The 15,293-nt window shown below is 41.2% G+C and overlaps 1 protein-coding gene across 2 annotated transcripts in view; it reads right to left on the reverse strand.

Annotated features, from left to right (window-relative positions):
- Positions 1–210: 210 nt before the first annotated feature.
- MYL10 (myosin light chain 10) overlaps positions 211–15,293 on the reverse strand; it is a 75,198-nt gene continuing 60,115 nt past the window's right edge. For both annotated transcript variants that reach the window (XM_086859102.1, XM_023939131.2), the window contains 6 exons: positions 13,811–13,897; positions 11,074–11,149; positions 9,618–9,722; positions 6,146–6,224; positions 1,210–1,258; positions 211–452 (listed from right to left, as the gene is read on the reverse strand). In XM_086859102.1, the coding sequence (XP_086715228.1) occupies positions 354–452; positions 1,210–1,258; positions 6,146–6,224; positions 9,618–9,722; positions 11,074–11,149; positions 13,811–13,846 (444 nt within the window). In that variant the 5' untranslated portion in view covers positions 13,847–13,897 and the 3' untranslated portion in view covers positions 211–353. The remainder of the gene's footprint in view (positions 453–1,209; positions 1,259–6,145; positions 6,225–9,617; positions 9,723–11,073; positions 11,150–13,810; positions 13,898–15,293) is intronic.

Raw genomic sequence — 15,293 nt, forward strand, 5'->3', positions numbered from 1 at the left:
AATACATGGAGCTTATGTAAAAAAGACAAGAGGTTATGAGTGCAGTGCCCAATGGACCATCTGGTGAACATTAGGTTTGTCAATAAATCAAAGAAGCACCAGTTCATCAAGAAAATTCCATTTCAAACCACTGTCAGGAAAAAAAAAATATGGGTAAAAAACCCTCACAAAATTGGTATTTTGGTATTTCATAAAAACAGGAACATTAAATAACTTTAATCTATTTTCGATTATTTTATTGGTTCTCTTCCGATGACCACATGGCTTCACATCCTGGATGCTTTGCCCTTGTACACGAGAGCATCATGGAATAACTCAGTGCATTACCACAGGAGAAGCTCCTCTCTTTGCTCTCAGTCTTTCTCCTCACCATGGGTGATAACATAGCAGAGGTTCTTATAGTCGAGGTTCCCAGAGACATCTGGAGGGAAAGCAGCAAACATCTGGTTGATCTGCCAAGCAAAAAAGAGATAAGTGTCACAGGCTGTGGGACAGCAGCATGAACATTGTTTCATTTTCAACCCTGCTCAGCTCCCTGCTGCTCTGGTCCTTCAACCACCATGGAAAAGTTTTCTTTGGGCTTGGTAAAATTGAAACTGGAGTTGGAACATGACTGGTTGATAAAGTCCTGCTAGAATCCCACAAGTTCCCTGTTGAAAAGAGCTCTCCCTGAAACCCAAGTAAGCCCTGGTTGATAAATGTACAGTCCAGTTCTCTGTTCTGACTGGAACAGACTGCCCAGTCTGTTCTGTCCACAGACCAGCTCCACTCCATCTCCTCTTCTGAAAATGAAGTCCCCCTAAATTCCTCCCAACCAGCAGAATCTGTGCTCAGTCTCACACAAACCACCAAGTCAGTGCCTCATTTCAGATTTCAAACCAAACAACTCATAGAAATGGAAACCAGAACACAGTCTCCACCCAAATCCAGTTGGACTCCAGTAAATCAGTTGCCCAGCTGCCCATGGGGAAGAACAGCACGAGATAGGCCACACTTGCACTTGGATGGGAGTCCAAAGAATCTATCTGACTTTGATTTAGCCATGGAGCTCTTCAGAAGAGATGCTTTGAATTGTTTCTAATTGCCAGAGCTGATATCAACCTCCTCTCAGTCTGGATTTCAGCTAAATTCATGCATTTAAAGAGGGGCAAGGACTTACTGCTGAACAGGAGCTGGAGCTGGATTTCTGTTTTGAATAAAGTTCCTTACCTCTTCTTGACTGAAGCGGTCTGCCTGTGTCATAAGCATTTCTTTGATGCTGTTCAAATAAAATGAAATAACCTGATTAAAGGGTGATAATGGCACATGACAATTCAGATGGCAAGATCCCTCCTGAAGTTGCATGAAAGAAAATCTGTGTGACCGCATAAATTAGAGCTGTTAATCCTTACATGATATTGTAAGAGATTTTCTGTGGGCACCCATCAGTGTCAATGCCTCGCTCTGCCAACTTATTTCTCTTTTGTGACATTTTATAGAGGTTTAAAATTGTTTAAGGTTATTACTGTAACTGAAATACAGCAATTTTGTATGCTTATCTTAACCTAAAATGCTAGGTTTCCTCACTTGCTGCTTAAAGTTTGGATCACTTAACAAAACCAAAAGAGAGAATATTTTCTGTAAAATCTGAGGATGAAAGGAACAGAGCATGAAATGAGAAAGAGGACTTGAAAGAGAGCTCCAGCCGCTATTCCGAATCATCACCCCAGAATCCTTTATTTGCATGCAGCCATTCCCAGAGGAGGCTGTGGAACTGCATGAGCCCTGCTGCATTTCACGGTGCACTGTCTTGATCTGGAGTCACAGCACTGGAACACGGAGCTTATCCCACACACAATCTGCATCCCGTGCAATTACATCAAAGAGAATATTTTGGGGGCAGACTCTCAGCTGATTTACCTTCTGTTTTAAACACATTGTGGGAAGGCAGTCGAGCATGTAATTTTTTTATTTATTTTTTTTTTACCTAAGTTTAGAGGTGAATAGAAAAGCCAGGAACAATTATTTCTGTTTCTAGTCTAACCCTGTAGATAAAATGTCTTTATAGCTCCCCCAGTTACTCATGTGCTGAGGGCAGCACATGCACCATGTGCTGGGACATCCACCAGTATAAACTCACTTATATTCACATAAACATCCCTTCAATAACATCAATAATTTCCCCTTCCTGTAAAAGAATTCCTATATTAATCTCACAGTTTTCATTCACGCTGAAGAGGCAGAGTTGTCTCTTTTTGCCACTACCAAATGTATTTATACATTATCAGACGCAGTTCTGGAGCACTAAAACAAACTGTAAAGCTGTGATAACAGGTGAGCAGTCTGTTGTACAAAAACAAAAGCTGAGGCAAATATAGAAATCTGGTTTGGTTTGGTTTTAGATTTGAAAAAAGGCTGCTTTTTTGAAGAATTTGTTGTGGGGGAGTGAGAGCAGCAGCTCTTCTGGAAGAAACCCTTTCTGCTTTTTAAAGAGAATATTTAAAACTACTTATAATAGAAATCATGCCTGAACAGGAACACTTCCAGGGGAGCAAAATTCACCTACTGTTGGTGATGTTCAGGCAGAACAGTCAATCCTCCATTTCTGCTCCCATACACTGCACATGAGAAAAGTCCCCCAGCCAGAAGTGCAGTTTGGGTGACAAAGCTCCAGTGGCATTCACAGCTCTGACAAATGTGACTTTTTCCCAGGAAAAGGCTACACATCCCAGTTTGTAACAGGGACACACACACACTTCTGCAGGTCTTCTTGATATCAGGTGCACATTGGGAAACCCAGAAAGGGAAAATTTCAAACAGAGGTTTCTGGGCACTGAATAAGGACCACAAGGACAAGTGTGAAAATATCTGTGCAAGCTTTGGGAAATACTCTGAAGTCAAAGACGGAGCTTAAATTATTACATATATTTTTCCTGTGTTACTTCACCATCCTCTGCAGTTAACTAAGTTTCTTCAACTCTTTGTCTCAAGTTTCTGTTTCTGTTCTCTTCATCTGGCCATTTGGTATCAACTGCATTTTTGAAGGCGAATTCTCAAATGATCAGTGGGTGCAAGAGTAGAGAGATCATTCCCCTCAGCATAAATTGATTATTGGATATATATGCCCTTGACAAACATTAGCAAATGTAAACAGGAAGTGTGATCCAGGAAGGAGCTTGGTGAATAGAAGGAAGCAATTTTGTCAGAAGTTACAAATAAACTTCATGGCAAACAAGTCTGAATTAAAAAGAGATCTGGGCACTGTGTGTCTTCTATTCACATGCCTAAAGTATTTAGGGGAAAAGAAAAGATCAAATATCTAATTATAATCTTCTGATGCACAGCCCAGTAGGCTCTGGCACACTCACAAGGAAGAAGGACTGACTAAAGGATCTATGCACATTTTCCATTATTTATTTTATAGGGAAACAAACACTCACAATTTCCAAAGCCAGAAATTATGCACTTTTTTTCTTTTTGTATCTTGTTTTCTTTAGAAAGCTTATTTTCTTCTCAAAAAATACCCCCAAAACCAAACCAAACCCAAATCTATTTGCCTTAATTTAAAAAGCCTGAATGTCATCCCTTGACCTGGCTCACATCAATTCCTTCTACAGTTACAAATACCTTGTTGCATTCTGATGTTTTAAAAGCCTTTTTAAAAATTATCTGTGAAATCTCTGGGACATTTTTGGTTTTCCTCTGGGTCTGCCCTTTCTACAGTGCTGTCTTGGAGGAAAACAGGTGAGTGGGAAGGAGCAGAGCTCTACAGCTACGGGGAGAATCATCTCTAGTTCAGCTCCAAAGTCCAGCATTCCTGGGACCTCTTCCATCCCCCTGGGTCCATTTTCATCTGGCCCAAATCTGAAAAGTTTCACTGGCCTCAGCATTAGGCACAGTTGGTGTTGGCCTGACTCACTCTGCCCCATGAGTGGCATTTGGGACTGAATCATCCAACCTTTCCAAACACTGCCCCAGTTCACACCAGCTGAGAATGGGACCAAGAGCATTTTCTCTTTTTGACATCATGCTGTGGGAAGGGTTTTATGTGTGGTATAATGATGCAGACAAACAAAGTCTGTCATTGAATTTGGAAGTAAGTTATAAACTCCTGGAGCTTCTGGAAAGGTTAGAAGGCTCCATCCCAGCTACCATCACATGGACTGAGTGAGTCATTTCCAGACTAGAGGTGAAAACACGCAGAGGGAAGAGACATAAAAATCCCCAGAAGGATGTTAACTCCATGATCATAAAAAAGAAGTTCTGATTAAAAGGTCAGCATGGCTGGTTTTGGACAGAAACACTCCAGGATTTTTTTAATATGGAGAAATATTATTTATTAGCATTAACTGTCACATTGAAATGGCTGCATGAGCCAACAGAAAAATTATTTAAAAACTTCAAATGTCTACATTTTGGAAGCATATGAATAGAAGTTAAACCTCAAAGACATCCACGGAATTGATTTAATGGTTTGTTCTGTAATGATCAACATTACCCTCGGGTCTAATAAGTAAACATTATGTTCTGTTGTGGTGATGAACTAAAACAATTGTCTAATGTTAGCAGTGCAGTGGGGGTGGGGACAAGGTTGACCTTTTCCATCAAGGAAAAATAAAATATTTCTCTCTCATCTTCATTTTGGAGTGTGATACTGCATTCCTAATTTGCCCCAAACTCCAACTGGCTTCCAGCATCCAAGGAATGTAGATCTGGACACGGGGTGGCAAGCTGCAGATTTTATATGCAGGATATTGTTACAGATAGTGGTGGGAAATACAACATTTCATGGGTTCTGGAGTATCAGAAGTTCGTATTTCATGGATGTGATTTCACTGCTGTGTGATCTGCCCTATTTGGCGACAGGCTACATTTATTCTGTTGTTTGTACTTCTGATATGATCCCCTGACTGTTCTTCCCAAGCTTTTTGGGTGATGTTAACCCCAAAACCATTAAGACATCTCTTAACCCTCTGTTCCTTCTGATTGATTGCTACATCCACTTGTGTTTTAATTAATTTGGAAGCTCTTACTCAAAGGACTGTCTCTCTTATTTTGCATTTTGCAGAAGTTCTCAGACCCACTGGAGTACTGCCATAGAAAACCACCTTGGTAAAGGAAAGACTGTACCTGAATTTTACATTTTCAACTAACTTTCATCAATAATTGCAGATAATGTCATGGAAATCCCCACAGGATTCTGGTCAGAGGCTATCACAACATAAGCAGAAATAATTGATGCAAATACAATTCCCTGATAGATTTCCTGTACATATCATACTTTATAAAATCTACCTGAAATGGCTGCTGCAGTAGAAGTACAAACCCCAAATTCACCATGAAATTTCAGCATATGAACTAATTTAAACATATGCATAAATCTAGGTACATAAAACACTTCTCTGGAACAATAGGTCCAACCTCCTTATCCCCTGCCCTGATTTGATATCATTTATCTCACTCACCTGAAAGTCCTGCTTGCACCATTCTGGCAGTGCAAGGAGGGTTTGCATTTGTGCAAATACCTCTTAAAGTCCTTTTACATTGCTTTTTTGGTGTAACAGGATATGAATGCAAATTAAGTTCTGCCTCCATATTTAAAAATAGCCATATTGACAATAATTGCCAGATTATTAATAGTATTATTTGGTTTGGCTTTCACCGTATCTAGTGGAATTTTACAGCAAATTATTTCTAGAAGCAGAAGGCTCAAATGATAAACACATAAAAAAGGAAAACGTCCTGCACTAAAACCATGTCTCAGAGTTAATTAAATTGATCACTTTTTTAAAGAAGGGAGTAGCTTTCCCAATTTAGTCAAGTACTGAGAGTTAGGCACCAGACATTCATTTTAATTTTACATATGGAGTTAATTTACAAAGAGTCATGCGTCGATTTATATCCAGACCTTCAAAAAGAGGCTATCTAATGGCCTACATGTGATTATATTTCCGTTGGCTCTTGCAATGTCTGAAGACAATAACATCTCTTTTTGGTATACAAATACATTCATACAACAGTCCAGACTTACAACTCTGGCTTACAAAGCTAAATGTTTCTCTGCCTCTTAAAACACTGTGAAAAATACATCTTTTAAGCAGTGCTTTAAAACTCTGCAATTATTATTATTGTTGTTATTCTTCTAAAGGATTTGAAATAAACTTACTAGTCTGCCTTTATGCGGCCTTTTCCTTCTGGGTCGAAAATCTTAAAAGCATTCAGAATGGTTTCTTCTGGGTCCGTGCCTAAAATTAATGAAATATAATTTAGAAGTCTGGATGTATTTCTCTGGCTGCAGAATACTTGCTAAGTAATTACATTCACTTGAAAACAGTGCAAAATGGAGAATTCTGCAGTTGTGGGTTTGGAGACAAAGGTTCCCTAAGTCGGCAGCATTTGTCATGTCAGATAAACAATAGAGGTGAATAGTTCAATGCTCAGAAGCTTAAAAATAATAACTCATATCTATTCTATGTCTGCAGGAGAGAAAACTTCCAGGAACTGGTCTCCAATATCAGTACCCAGAGGATTAGTGGCTTTCAGAAATGAAAATATAACAAACTGTTTCCCTCACTGGCTTCCTTTAATCTTGCACTGTACGTTCCTTGTAAAAACACTTTTTGATGTTACTTGTTCTTGGCCATATAGAGAAGAGGTTATTTCCCTCACTAAAGGAAATGGAGCTCATCATAAAATCCAAATGCCAATGGAATGCAATGGAAACAGGATGATCAATGTGAGATGGTGATCTGCACTGAAATCCCATTGTGCCCTTCCCCTTAAGTGTCTCTTCATTAAGTGTTACTTACAGAAACAGGATGGTTTAAAGAACCAGACTGTGGCTGCAAGATTTTGCTTCTGCCCTTAGCTGGGCCACAGATTTTTGGTATGACTTTAATATCCCTTTCTCTCTGTTCCCAGCAGTAAAATGATTGTAATGGTCTTCCTTTTCTTCCTTCCATTATCTATCCCATCTCTTTAGACTGGAAAACATTTGTGTCAGGGACTTGTTTTCACAGTGCCTTAATCTTGGCTGGGGCTTCTGACTATTCTGTAATACTGCAGACTCTGAGTACACTCATTTTCAACCCACACCAAAGGATACACCGTGTACTCTGTTTCTGACTATTCCCCAATATTTCAAAATATTACTGTAGTATACAGAATACAAATCTTTGTATAGCTGTAGGAAACCAGGTTTACAAGCAGATTAACTGATTCCATGGACAAAATGAAGCTATTTTGTATGCTGAAGGAGTGATTAAAAAAGGATACAACACAAAGGGTTGCAGATTCAAAGTTTGTTTCAAAGTTTGGCAGAGGTAGAACCAGAACAGAACCCAGCCAAGGTTCCCTGCTCTACAGACTCTCCTGATGCCTTCACAGTTTGCTTTGTTTGAAAGCTTTCACAAGGATTAGCAGGATCCTAGAGGATATAATGGTGAACAAACCTCGGGCTAGATGGCCTCCTCCTCGCCACACAATGCCCATGTCTATTATTTTTGCCAAGCTGTGGGCGATGTATCCAAACTGCAATGAATCTGTGATCAATACAAAGAGCATTGGTGTTTAATGAGTGTTTTGATTGTCCCATGAAGAGAAACATCCCCCAGCTCCAAGGAGAGGGCTGCATTTTAAGTAGTCACCGCTGTGGGGGGGATTTTTTTTCCTTACTGTGTTTTACATTTTCTACTCTGTCATATCCTTGGACTTTGGCTTTGAAGAGAAGCAATGCAGCAGGCATTCTTTATTGATTAGCTGGTAAATAAAGTGGTTTCTTTGATGTGCGGCATCTCTGTTTTCTGTACAAATTGTATTATTCTGACTCCCTGTAGAAGCAGCTCCATGTGGTTGGCATTAACATAAACCGAGTTTTGTTAGCTGTTCATCTGGCATCATAATCTCAACATACAAAGCTAAAGCTCATCCTGAAAATCCCAGCTTCCCCTTTATGACAGAAATCAATTATAGCACAACAAATTTTACTTAGAAAGCACCTTTCACCAAATTCTCTGAGTGGTACTTAGCTAATAAAGAGTGTTGCAAAATTGCCATATCCACTTCCTCTAGCCCTTTCTCCCTTTCTAATTGCACTACAAAGGCTCTTCATCCCAATTAGTTTTGATTGGGAATGTGCAGTCTTTTGGCTCTGCTTCCTTTGCATGACAAACCCAACCAGAAGGGCATGACAAGCACAGCTGTGATTTTCCCTTCACCAAATGGAAATTAAAAAAACCCTCCTCCTTTGCTAGTAGCCAACAGGAAACCTGCAGACAAGAGGGTTCTGCTTTGCCATTCACCTTCCTGTGCTGGCTCTGCTTTTAGGCCACAGGACTGGCAGGGCCAGAGGCTTTGCCAGCTCCAGCAACTGTACAGGGCAAGGGGGAAGAAGGGAGAGGAGGAAGAGGGGAGAGGAGGAAGAGCTCATTTCCATGCTCACAAATGGAATGGGCAGCAGGACACCCCACAACAAACATCCACATATCCCAGGAGGAAGAATATGGAGGAAGGCACTCCCTGTTCTGCCAGAAGACACCTGGAATGTCCTGGTGGAGGTACCACAGACAGGTTGATATCTGGGGAGTAAAATCCTCTCCTCAGTCAGCCTTCTCCATCACCTCTCATGCCTCCCAGACTTCCTGCCCTCTCTAGCAAGAGTGTCTTTCTTCCAAAACCAACTGCATGAATTCTTTCTTTCAGACCTCTCTATTTTCTATTCCAACCATAGAAAACCCTTCACTGGAATTGTGTTTAGCAATATAAAGCCAGAGTTCAGCAACAAAACAATAAATGTTTTTAAGAAAATAGGATCTGATTTTTCCATTTTTCTATTCATTAGCTATTTTAACAAACTTCTGGAATGTGTTTGGCTAAGGCCAGCCCTGCTTTGAAGGCTTTCACCTTTCTCTTATGCCTGTAGGAAGATGACTGGAGTTCTGTCTTGCTCTCTTGCAGTTTCCAGCCATTAACTGGAGAAGAGACATGACTAAATTACCAGCTCACACAGCAAATTTCCTGAACTTCCCACAGTGTTCCCTATATATTCTGTGGCAATGGGTAAAATCTCTCTCTCATAGCATTGTAAATCCACTGAAATTTAATTATTTCAATTTATCCACTGCGTTAAGGGTTATTCAGTGAAATCTTCACCTAATGGCAAAATCACTATTGGCCTCAAGTGACAATGAGGCTGGGCCACTGAGTTACAATGAACACAGAAAATGAGGGAAGCCCATGTTTGCTTAATGTGACAAAGGCGTGCAAAAAGGGTGGGTTTTTAGCAATGCTTAAAACCAGCTAACACTGGGAGTGCTGTGACTAGAGCATGAGCATGAGTTCAGCCTTCTGATGGTGAATAACTCCCCTGTACTGTGCTCCAGGCTGCTGAGGTTTCACCACCTTCTGGACCCCAACTCATCACTTTCATGTTAGCTTGTGTAAACTAAATCAGATCTTTGAACTGTCCTCTGCACCGTCCCTTAGCCTTTCATGCTTCCCCTCTGTCTGCAAAACTGGAGATCCCTCCTTGCCTCTAAGCATTGTTCTGTGGAGACATTATTATAATTTGCAAGGTGCTGAGATATTTCAGTGCCGAGGATCTCTGACAGATACCTCTCCAATCCCCCAGAGGTACTTACCTTTCAGCTTTTCCCCAAACATTGTAAGGAAGACAGTGAAGTTAATAGGACCTGGCGCCTCCTTCACCATGTCTTCAAGCTCTTCATTCTTGACATTCAGACGACCTGCAGCAGAGATCATTTTTCATAATAAATCACAAATTGTGTTTCGAAAAACGATTCCCATTCATCTCCTCCCACTGGGGAGCTCAGGGCTCTGTGCAACTTTGCTAATAACATGGTAGAACACAACTCCCGAATACCCCAGTGAAAAAGAAATTGGCAGAACTGGCTCTGAGATCAAAGGGTGACTGAAGGAGCAAGAAGGATAAATAACACAGACATGGTCAGCAGTGGACGAGAGAAGGGGCACTTCCAAATAAACTGCCTTTTGGGTTGGGGCTTTATTTTTTACCTCAGGTGAAATATGGGCCCCACTGATATTAATTTAGCAGAGATGAAAGTGACTGAAGTGAATCCAAGGTCTTGTCTTTGCCCTCCTGGATATTGAGACACCTCTCTGAGTAGAGGGCAGAGGGATGAGCTGAGTAGTGGTATCCCTTCCCCATCCTTGTGCAGCCCTATTGATGAGAATTTAGACCCTGGAAACCCTCCTTAAATTGAGTGGTAATTTGCTGTGAATGTACTTTATAGGCATTGAAAGGCTTCACTGAACAGGAAAGATAGCAGAACTTGGCCTTAAGAAATAAATATTTCAGGGTAACAGTAGCTACAGGCCAAAGTTTGCAAACCTCATTGTCACAATAAAGAGTTCAGGAGCTTCTGCTCCTTACACTGACTCTGCTGGCGTCTGATTCCACCCCGGGGAGCACTAAAGATTCTTATCAAGCTCTTTTTAATAAGCTCCAGATGGCAAAAGCCCAAATGCCTACATCACTGTTCAAGCCTCAGATGCTGCAATGAGGATTCAACTCCAGGTTCGGGATTATGAGTGCTTGAATTTTTTCTTTCCTTGGGAAGATTTGCTCTAATCTGCTTGATATTATCAAGATTATGACAGCCATGGAATGGACAATACCTAATCTCGTGCACATTTCACCCCACGCAAACTCACAGCAGCACGGAACTCCACATGAAGCCCTCCTAGGTTTGTGTGGGCAGAGGGCAGCTAGTCCATGACTGCAGTGCTAATCAGTGGATATTCCATGGCTCCCAGATGAAAAAGCCTGGATTCAGAGGCAAATCAGAAATGCCTGGCATGGACCCCTGCTTGGGCAGGCTTCTTCTGAAATAGTTGCAGGGGAGGGATCAGACCTTCATTCCCCTCCCTGCTCAGGAGACTTCCCAGCTCTGTAGTGAGATCCCAGAAACCAAAGGGAGGAAGGTCAAACTGAACAGGTTTTCTTTTTTCCCCTGTGTATCTCATTTTTTCCTCCACTGTCATTCTAATACCAACCTTTCTTCTGTGCTTGAAATTGAGACAGCATATCTCTTAAGTATTGAATTATTTGTTTACCTAGTGCAGCAAATGTGTCTCTCAAGTCTGCTTTGTCAATAAAGCCGTCCCTGTTCTGATCCATGATGGTAAAAGCCTGTGGAAGGAAAAGGAACAGCTATTGCCATTTCCATGGCACAGGACAGTGTTCCAGTCACACACATCAGTCCATGGGAAGATGATATTCATGCTGTAAAAAGGAATATTTAACTTCCTTTGATTCCTCCACATCATTGCACTTTCCTCACTTTCAACACATTACTGTATCTTGGCAAGGGGCTTAATTAAATCCAGCCAAACTTCTTCTTACTAAATTAATGCTCAGTGCAGCGTGCATTGGGCTGGAGCCAATGCTGGCAGCTCCAGCCATTCAGCCCTTAACCCATAAAAGTTTGAATTAGGGAGGCTTTAGCCAGGGCAGATTAAGCCAGAGGTTGCTCTGTGTTTTCACCTTCCCCATACCCCATTCTTTGAATGAGGCTGAAATGTTTCTGTAAAACATTTCATTTCTGTGGATATCTCTCTGCTCTCAACCTGAAGTCATTTCCTCCTGGGCCTTAGAATGATCCATCACACAGAGATAGCTGAACTTTCAAAAGTACAGAGAAATGTAGGTTCCATAAGATTATTTATTCAAAGTTTTTTCCCCTTTCCAATACACTGCATCTCTGAGACTGCTGTGTGCTCTGACTGACGCTGATGTGCTGACCTTGAATACTCTTGTCAGGCAAAATTTAACTTCCAATAGAAAAAAAGCAGTTGTTTTTTATTTTTATTTTCAGCCAACATGGACTTCATGTGCTCTAACCATTGTTTACCAAGCCAGCTAACTTGGTAAACAGCTCATCTATCTGTTTACCCATTTGTGTGTCCATCTCTTGGCTGCCATCACACTTATAATGTTTCATTGATTTGGAAAGGTTTTAATGACCTGAAATTCCTCTGGTCATGCTATGGGGAATATTAGTTGATCCTGGCACGACTCTGAAGCTGTTTTTCTGTCTAACAGACACATCAGTATGGGAGAGTATCTTTGCAATGGTCAGGAATTATTCTTTCTTCAGTGTTCCCCTGAGACTGCAGTAACTTGCAGAGTTTTAAAGCTTGCTGCCCTACAGGGTGAACTTCTTACCATGAACAAGCTATCTCTACACATCTTCAGGTATTTTCCCCTCCAGCTTTTCTTACAGAGCCCCACTGCCCACAGCCCAGTTTGCCCACGGGGTTCCTTTCAGCATTATGTTCATAATCTTACATTTACCTTCCAAACCATCCCCTTAAAAAAAATTCAGCCCAGCTCTTTAGAGATGTTTTGCCCTTGCTTTAAATGGTGATTCCCCACAACTTGGAAGCAAAAGAGAAAGAAAATATAAAGAGCAAAGCCGAACTCAGGCAGCTCACGTGAGACAGGAAGAGCATCAGGCACTGTAATGGATGAATTTTAAATAACAGAACAGCAATGCTGAAACAGTTGCTGATGAGCTCAAATCTCTAGATAAAATGTTCTAATCCAAACCAGCCTTTCAGAAATATGTGTCCCAAGTATGCAGTTCTTAGACACAACATGGTTTTGGGTTTCACTCGACCACTCCGCTGCCTCATGCTTTTGCCATTATTCTGCCACCATCCCCCTAGAAATGCTCCTGGTGTTGTCACATTAAGAGAAGGTCAAATAGTGGCATTCTGTCCAGTTCTTTTTGTTGGTCCATCTTCAAGCACTAATTCTTGGAGAAAATGAAATGGAGGTTACTAGGATATGGAGAAGTGGGAGAAGAGAGTCAAACATGTTCCCATTGACTGTGGGGAAATTATTAGTGGTTCAAATTAATTTATCTGGGTCATATTCCCAGGCCTTGCCTTGGGGTTTAGTCCCCTTCATCACTGAGCTTTCCTGGTGGGAATCCTCAAGAAAAGTAAACTTGAAAGCCACGTGAAAGCACAAAATGAAACAGCAGACATTTATCACACTGGAAATTGCTTTGGAGATATGAGTCAGAAAAAATGGGGAAAAAATCAGTAATTTAAAATGACAAACCAGTGCAGAATGTGATGGTCTCATGGACACTCTAGACTGTCCACACAGAAAAAGAGCAAAAACTCATCAAACAGATTGTCTGTCTTTTATGTGCTCCAGCTTTTAGGCCACCCTATCAGTTTTACAGGTAGCTACAATGCATGGAACAGCAAATCCCTTGGGAGCTGAAAGATGCTTAGCTCATCTCCACATGTTGTCTTGTTTTATTGGTATTTGTGGAGAAAGTTGGCAGAGGGCTTCTTGGCATTTTCATTCCTAGTTTGTGGGCAGCTTCAGAAGGGCACAAATATTTTCTGTTGCTGTTGTGGAACAGAGCACGAATGAAAGCCCTGGTTCAGCCTGGCACCTCTAGTCAGGACAATGCCTGATTTAGAATATCACTTAACTTTTAACATGTGCTCAAGTGTTTTCCTGAATCAGGGCTGAAGTGGATGAGAGGACGCTTTTCCTTTATTTTGGGGTGGGGGATTGGGTGCTTTTCAAATAAGTCTTGAGCTTGAAACAGGGGAGTGAGTGAGGGAAGTAAGGAAAGAAAGAATGAAAGAAAGAACAAACAAACACACAAGGAAAATGATCTACCAGCCAAAACCACAGGGATGATTCAGAAAACAACTGTGTGTTCTATTAAAGCAGATGGAGAATTGAATAAGGATTACAAACAAAACCTATGTTATTCATTAGCAATAACAGGAGACTATAGAGAACAGCAGAGTAGTGACCAACCTCTTTGAACTCCTGGATCTGGGTTTGTTCAAACATAGAGAAAACATTGGAACCACCTTCTATCTTCTTCTTTGCCTTTTTGGGAGCCTGTAGTACAAATAAGAAGATCAAATACATATTCCTTTGTCTGTTAAGCACCCATGAAAACAAATTACATCTTTAACAGAAGGTAAAAACTACACAGTCAAATAATACAAGAGGATTGTGCTTTGTTATTACAAGGTTTTAAAATTCAATCTTATAGACAGATAGATCTAGATATATAAATATATAGGACTGAATATATATATATTTATACAAGGGATAAAAATTGCTGCCTTATTAACAGATTGAGGTCTTTTGCCACTCCCTGCTGTGTCCTGGGACCTGAGAGCTCAGATAAACCAGGACAGTTTGTCACTGTGGTGCCTTCAGAAAGGTGAGGGACCCAAAGTGTGCTCAGCATCCTCCCTGGTGCAGTGTTTGCTCCCCTGAGGAGCTGCCTGTTCCTTGGGCAGGGTCACCTCCACCTCAAAGCATCCCAGACCCTTCCACACAGGGATCACTCCCCTTCCACACTGGCTCTGCAGAGCTCAGGGGTGACATCCTGATGGTGTCACTTGGAGATTAGGAGCTAGAATTCCCAGCCTGCTGTTCTCAAGAAATTCCAGAACTCGGGTAAGTGCCTACAAGGGCTCCTTCTTCCCAGTTCCCATGCTGGGACTGGCAGCCAGACTCCAAGCAAGGCCCTGCATGAAGACTCAGCTCAGGAACTATAAAGGGAAGTTATATCATTTCCTACTCACACAGAAATGTTTAGAAATCTGCTTGGTCTGGACCAGCACTGACAGAACAGATTAATCCTTCCCAAGCAGGAGCACCTTCCACTTTTGGAATCTCTATTCCTGAACCAACCTATGGCACTGCAGTGCAGTACCTTACCAGACCGTGTTATTTTAACATCCAAGATACTCATCTTAAATGAAAGGGCAGGACTGCTTTTATCACCATGTCTTGAGTCTGCAGGCTGAGACAGAGCAAGATTGGGGAAAGAGCTACAATGATATCTAAGAATCTAATGCTCACTAAAAATCAGTCAGAACTAGGCTTCATTAAATATCTTTGAATTAGGGCCCAACCAGCTTGCCTAAGACAATACAGTTCTTGTTCTGCAGTAAAGAATAAAATCTGTGATTCCAAAGGACTACAGAAGTGTTTTAACCACAGCATTATCCTTACTTGGGGCAGGATAATGAGCTGCATCGCCTTTTGAGTTCCCTTCCAGACAGATTACTTTTTTCTTTATCATTTTTACTTTTAAACTTCATTATCATAGTCCCACCTGGTTCTCGTGTCACAGAAAATTAGGCTTACTTAGTTTGGGCTATTCTGCATGAAACAGAAGGCAACTTCTACTGTCTCCTTTCATCAAAATAAAAAAGCCTGTGAAAGTTCAAATTCAATACTGATTTCAAATATCCTGAGGAGCAGAGCAGCTCAAGGA

This window comes from Cyanistes caeruleus, chromosome 21 (assembly GCF_971803275.1).
Source record: "Cyanistes caeruleus chromosome 21, bCyaCae1.hap1.1, whole genome shotgun sequence".
In the NCBI taxonomy this organism is placed as follows: domain Eukaryota; kingdom Metazoa; phylum Chordata; class Aves; order Passeriformes; family Paridae; genus Cyanistes; species Cyanistes caeruleus.